This window comes from Morone saxatilis, unplaced genomic scaffold (genome assembly GCF_004916995.1).
Source record: "Morone saxatilis isolate NCDOM2014 unplaced genomic scaffold, NCSU_SB_2.0 Contig0, whole genome shotgun sequence".
NCBI classification, from domain to species: Eukaryota; Metazoa; Chordata; class Actinopteri; family Moronidae; genus Morone; species Morone saxatilis.
In genome coordinates this window covers 6635794-6642482 of record NW_023339650.1, presented here as the reverse complement: position 1 = coordinate 6642482, position 6689 = coordinate 6635794, and the positions used below count along the sequence as shown (strand labels likewise).

At 39.1% G+C, this 6689-nt stretch overlaps 1 protein-coding gene across 1 annotated transcript in view; it reads left to right on the top strand.

Moving 5' to 3' along the window:
* The first annotated feature begins 5427 nt into the window (after positions 1–5427).
* LOC118324266 (cyclic nucleotide-gated cation channel beta-3-like) overlaps positions 5428–6689 on the top strand; it is a 9364-nt gene continuing 8102 nt past the window's right edge. The window contains exons 1-2 of the mRNA XM_035656515.1: positions 5428–5538; positions 6126–6180. Of these exons, the coding sequence (XP_035512408.1) occupies positions 5428–5538; positions 6126–6180 (166 nt within the window). The remainder of the gene's footprint in view (positions 5539–6125; positions 6181–6689) is intronic.

Genomic DNA, 6689 nt, shown 5'->3' with positions numbered 1-6689 from the left:
TGATTAAAGATCAGATGTTAAGGAAGCATTAAAGTTAAAATATGTCTCCTCTGTTTTGCCAGACTTTGATACATCATCATTCACTTAAAAATACATTTTCAAAACCAAAATTCTGACACCCGAGTATCAACAGCCACAGTTGTTGCTCCACAAAAATGCATCAGAATCAGATGTTAAGTATTTAATCTCTTAGATGTGATGATGAATTAGTGGCTTGTTTTATTGTCTTGGGACACGTTCTGTAGTGGCACCAGATGTTGCTGCCTTTAAAATGCTCATAAGTCACACTGGTGTCTACGCCTTTTCACTTTCTTGGAGCTCAGGGTAATTGTCAACAGCATCTGGCTAATTCTAACGAATGTAGTTTGATTGTGTGTTGGAGAGCAGAGGAGGGAAGGAGATATGAAAGGATGTCCTGCCCCCATTTGGTAGCAGACAGAAATGCAGCATCCATGTAGCACCAACACTCAGCCCTTTTTTAACTTTTCAGATATTCCCTTTGAAGATAAATTGAATGCTATTTTCAAGCTACACTAAACACTGACGTATCATGATTTAGATTTCTATGATCAAACACTTTGATCAGATTAATTGGCAGATTATATGGTAAAGGCAGTGGAGGATTTCTCTAAAAAACACACTACCAGAGTAGAATGAACAACCATGTGCCTGAATCTACAGTACATTATTACACAAAGACTCACTGTGAGCCATTTATGCAGAACTATATGCACACTTCCTTAACAAATATGAAGGCCTAAAGCACCACATTGCAAGCTTTTGGGGGACAAGCATGAATTTTAAACAAATGACAATATATAAAGTAATGGAAAAAGTTGTTTATTCAAAATGAGCAGTGAGAGCCATCGTGGCTGATAAGATTAACAGTTCTACCTATGGACGTCAAACTTTCTCAACGGAAAAGCAAAACAGCAAAAATACCACAAAATACCAGATTGCTTAGCAACAACATTGCCAAAACATCTCCCCAAACAACCCCCCTGTGGGGATTTCAAGGATTATTACTTTAATCCTTGTGGACCTGCTTGGAGGTTTACAATTTAATACTTATCCTGCACCAGTGAAAAGGGTGAATATAATGTTTAACAACTTACAACTCAGCTACATCCTGGTTCCAACTGTATTCTTGCACCCAGAAAGTAAAACTAATAAGCAGACAAGCAGTGAAGGTTCACAACTTACTGTGGACTTGGATCGCACAGTTAGTGAGCCTGATGTGGGTCTTCTCTGGAACAGTCCGGGTTATTTTGGGTCCAACCAGCTTTCAGAGCCTTGGATGGGTCAGTGTCATGGGTTTTGTCCTTCATTGATGATCCTGAACTGAGGACAGAGTATATTCTACTGGAGTCATCACACAGATTTATTACTGTGTCATACATATTTAATTCACAACACTTTTACTATCAATATTTTATATTAACTATGCTATATTAACTATAGACCAGGTGACTATGTATAATATGAAAGAGGTTACTCAAACAAACACACAGAGAAATTTTACCCCGTTTTAGTGTCATTCAGCTCATTGTTTAGGTTTTCTTTACTTGAACTTTTTTTACTCTCATCTGTTATATTGCTGTTTTGTCACATATTTTACCTGCGATTTGTATATCGCACTTGGCCATATTGCAATTTTGATAATATTGCTCTTAATAGTGCAGCCTTATTCATAGTAAGACTGATCGAGTTTCCCACATTCAAAAACACTTGAAGCTGAAATTAGACAAGAAGGGGTTGTCACACAGAGCTTGAATAAAACTATAAACCAACTAACAATTTATCTGGTTTTGTGAGGCCACACCTGCTCAGTCACAACCCATTTAATCCTGCTAAGCTAAATGTTTCAGTCAGCTACAGTCATAAATAAATATACATTCAAGCTTACAATTCAGAGCTCCCTATCCTTAAGAAGACCTTTTCTCTGTATGACCATGTGGCCCATTCATATCCAGTAGCATTCAGTAAACTGAAATAGTCCTTCAAATTGCCTTTTTCCTAGAACAACATTTTCCCTCTTACTTCTCTTTACTGAAGGGAGACCCCTCAGATAGTAACTGAACAGTGCTTGATTTTTATGGCATTGTTAAAGGGGTAATCATAGTGGCATTTGCCACTATGATTACTCTATGAATTGGCCTCCCTCGGTTAGGCCTTCTTATAATTTCCAGACCCCGGTTGAGAGCAGCTCTGTATTACACCAATTAGAGCGGTGAGTCATATGTCATTGGGCACCAGAGAATTCAGCCTCCTCCACTTTGTGCTATAAATTTACCTCTAGCTGTTCCACTGTCAAGGTCTATTGTCATTCTGCTGCTGACTGACAGGTGAAACTAATAGGTTGCCTAAATGCTGGGTTCAGGGCAGCGTTGTAAAGGGTATGTGTGTGAGGAGGTGAAAGATCAGGGTTAAATCTGATATTATATTGCAATTGCTATCATTCATCTCCTTTTAATCACTTTATTTTGCACGAGTCACGTACCATCTCTGGGTGATGTACAAACTCGTTGCTCTTTTTAATATGTATCGAGCTCTTTCACAGCAATGTCAGGGGCTAGGCCCAACCCCAAAGGCTTAATTAGATTAATGGAAGAGATGGAGAGGATCTAATGACGTATCTCCCTGCATCACTGGACAGCGGAAAGATGGAGAGGCTTGAAAAAGTGCATCATCACTCGCCTGCTTCCTCCTCCACTCATCCTCTCCTCTCTTCTGCCCCAGACAGGTCAATGGTCCTTGAGAACGCTCTGAGATACATTACTCAGCCCACGGCTGAGTCAAGCCCCATCTGCATCGCTGTGGAATTTGGTTGGTCGTTCCCCAGCATGACAAGAGGAATGGAAAAGCAGAATATGGGCCGAGTGGGTGGGTGATAGTGGTGCAATTTTATTCTTAACGACAAGCAAGCGTATGAGTGTCTCACTGAGATAAGGGCTAAATGAAAACAGAAAAATATGCAAAGAAAATGAAAATGACAATGCAGAGAGATTAATGAGCGGAAATAGCCATGCTTATAGTTTATCGTGCTGATTATGAAGTCAGCTAAATGTATTCATGATGTGGAGTCTACATGCTGTCAATTACTGATAAACTACTGTCACTGTATACAGTTTATATACTCATTTTGATGAGGGGACCCTTGTGCTACAACTATCACGTGCACAGGGATAGACATGTATGTGCATGAGCACCAGGTGGCGCAACACAGTCCAGGTGGATTCACACAGTGAAAACTGTCTATAGGCCCCTTTTTATATTCTCAGAATCATTTACCGTAAAATCTGAATGTTTCTGATGGAAAATTAACATTCCTAACACAACTGCAAGTGATCAGTGTTAAAAAAAAATCAAGCACAGAAAATAAAATGTGCTTGTGTCCTGACCTGTTCAGGATCCTACCTTTGCTAGTTACAAGGTAGAAAATATGTCAGGGAACTCTGTGATCTAGCTATAATTTTGCAGAAGGCTTTGTTAATGCAACTTGCTAAAGTTACAATGGAACATTTAAACTCATAAATTGATAATATAGGGACAACTTCTGCCAGAAGGAACATGGAATTCGTTTGTTAGGTCTCAAGGATGCAATCAGATATTTTAGTGAAAACACTAAATACTACCCAGAGTACCTTTAAAACAAAATTTCACTTAAATCTAAAAATAAAATAAAAAATAAGTACATGAAACATGAAAAGTAATTTTATTGTAATTGGCCACGCTTCATATTTCATTTGCGAATTTAGAATGCAACAGTATAAAATTCATGACAAAATCAACAACAAGCTTCTCATATTAAGTTTTATTTGTATTCAGTTTCGAACAGTAGAGCAGCATTCATTGCCATTTCTCTTGAAGTCACATTTTCAATCATGAATACTTTTGTTTCTCTAATGATTTACTCATAATTCTCAGTTAAATAGCACATTGCTGCACCCTGACAATAGTAGCTTATTGATTTAAAGCATTCAGCATGTGCCACTGCTGGATGTTGAATCCAAGGATGAAACACCTTAAGATGCAGTCCCTGAGATGGCCAATAGTAGCTCCAAGAAGACTCCAACTGCACTGAACAAAGAACCTCACCAAATCTGCTCCATGTGTTGTGGTGGCATTTTTGTTTTGAAACTGTTGTTTCATTAATAAGATAGTAAGGTTTAAAGGCTTACATTTATTTGGAGCACCCTGCTTAACGGAAATGTGTCTCATCATACTCAGGTACTTGCTTACGATTCAATCCCACTGCAACGCTATTGACTACCTGTCAGTGCCGCTCTTTATGAGACTGCGGCACATACTTGTTTTCAGTTAAGTTGGGCCTAACACAACCACACGGTCTTACCATTGCGTGCAGATGACATGTTCTATCTACCCCCGAGTGTAAAGGATGAGCACGTTAGCCTTGTGTATAGTTTTCACTCTATGGCACCCTCAGATTGACTGATGCAGAATTTCGACGAAGTCAATTAAAGTCGGTAAAAAATTCTTAATGATTACCTCATCACCATCTATAGGAATATTACTTATATTTTGTTTTAATGTTTAATAAATAAATTTATTAATTATTATCAGTGTTTGCTTACATGCCCCATGTTATTGGTCCCCCTGATTTCCTATTCATTATTATTCCATTATCATAAAGTAAGGGAGATAAGCATAGTCTCTATAAATAATAGTAGTAAACACGTACGCACAATTCTGTAAGCTAGTTTTGAAAACATCTCAATCTAGTATGAATCTACCATGAACACACAAGCCATCAGGAAAGAGTTGAGTATTTTCTATATAATTCTTAATTTGGTCAGATTCCCCTTAAAAACAATGAAACAAGGCAGTAGAAACACTACTGCCTTTAAACACAGGGGCTTCGGGCAATCAACAAAAAATGAAAGTTCCTTGTTGTGTTTTAAGTAAAAGACCTGAGTGCTGCTTACACCACCATCTTTACAACTGAACTTGTGGGATTTACTTTAATCTTGTCATTATTTTTCCTCTGTATACCACATTATGTTTCCCTGAAGGCACAAGAATCATTTTGTCAATATAACTTATTATATAACATACTGTAAAAGTGTCTTGTGCATAGATACATTAACAGTTTGTGGTGCAGTGCAGTCGACTCTAAGTGCAGTGGTTAATGCAGTCTGTATGTATGTACTCCATGCACTTGTAATTTGTATAGGCAGACCTCAAGTGTCTCAGCCCTGCTTTAGTGGTTACCTAAGCCGTTTGGGATCTTATATGAGATAGTGATGGGCTTAGATGTCACTGGTGATAGTGGGGGCTGCTCTCTGTGCAAGAGTATTAGTGACGCTAAAAGCAGTAGCAGCAGCAGGATCTTTCAGCTCCTTAGGAGTCTGTTCCTTCTCTACATAGTGCACACAGCAACGCAGATGCACCTATAGGTTTGTAGACATGTTTGGTAAGTTGAAGGCCCTCTTCAGTGGCCCACCGCTGCCAGCAGCTTCGGGGACCACTGGAGCGGCCCCTGAACCAGCTCCAACTCCAGCTCCAGCTCCAGCCAAGGTAAGACATGTAGAAAACAGTGTGCTGTATATTCAGTGAGTAAATGAAAACTGTAAGATATTGTTATTCTTATCCAGTGTCTTAATGCATATTGGATTCTTCTGTGAGGCTCTTACTAGCTTTCAGTAGCTTTCATATTATTTCATATTGCATGTGTGCCAGTAACAGCAGTAGCAGCCAAGACTAAAATCAAGCATGACCACAAAAAAATTAAATATTGCATCCAGACTGTGATACAGCAAGTTTGATTACATTTGTTTCTCTTAAGATCACAGCAGTGGCTTCTTATCTGCTCCTCCATCCATTCTGTTTGCTCAGTACTCTTGCCAACAAAGAATCAAATGAAATTGTTCCATTACACGGACATCATTGAAATCGCTCATTACCCGACGGGCACTTTTGAATTTTATTCATCGCAAACACAGCTTGTTTAAAGAGCCTGTCCGGCAAAGGAGTCATTTGTCAAATGCTAAACTCACTATTCTTTAAAAATATTGTGTCTAAATTAAAATGTCTCTCTAATGACCGCGGGTTGACTAATGAAGCCGAACATCTGACTTTATGGAAAATGCTGATTTGTGGTGTAGGAGGAGAAGCCAGCCGATAAGGAGAATGAAGCCAAGACAGCGGACAAACCGCAGGGTAAGTTACCATTCATCTGAGAGGCTGAAATGGCACATTTAGAGAGGAAATTACTACCCTTTTTGTTTTGTTTGTGTCAGATAGGCTTTCTTCATGATGACTCTCCTTTACCTCTCTCGTACCAAAGCCTGTGCTTAAAACTGTATCCCAGGCAGATACTGGGAAGACTGGGTCTTACAAGGTGGTTCAGGTATATGTTGTGACTTTCTGTTGGAGTTTCAAATGGCTGTAATCAGATCTGCATGGAGAGATATTGATCAGGAAGAAAAATCTTATCAATAAGACAACAACACAAATGACACAAATTGACAGCAAAATTGACATTTTGTGTATGCTGTCTTTGGATGTTTTGGATGGTTTGTTCTTTTCGCCTGCTGAGACCAGAATAAAATGCATTACACAAATCAAGTCTGGAGGACATAAATGTAATTAGCATTGTTCCCCTTTCTCAGAAGCAGCCCCAGCCCCAGCCCCTGCACCAGCATCAGCTCCAGCACCAGCACCAGCAG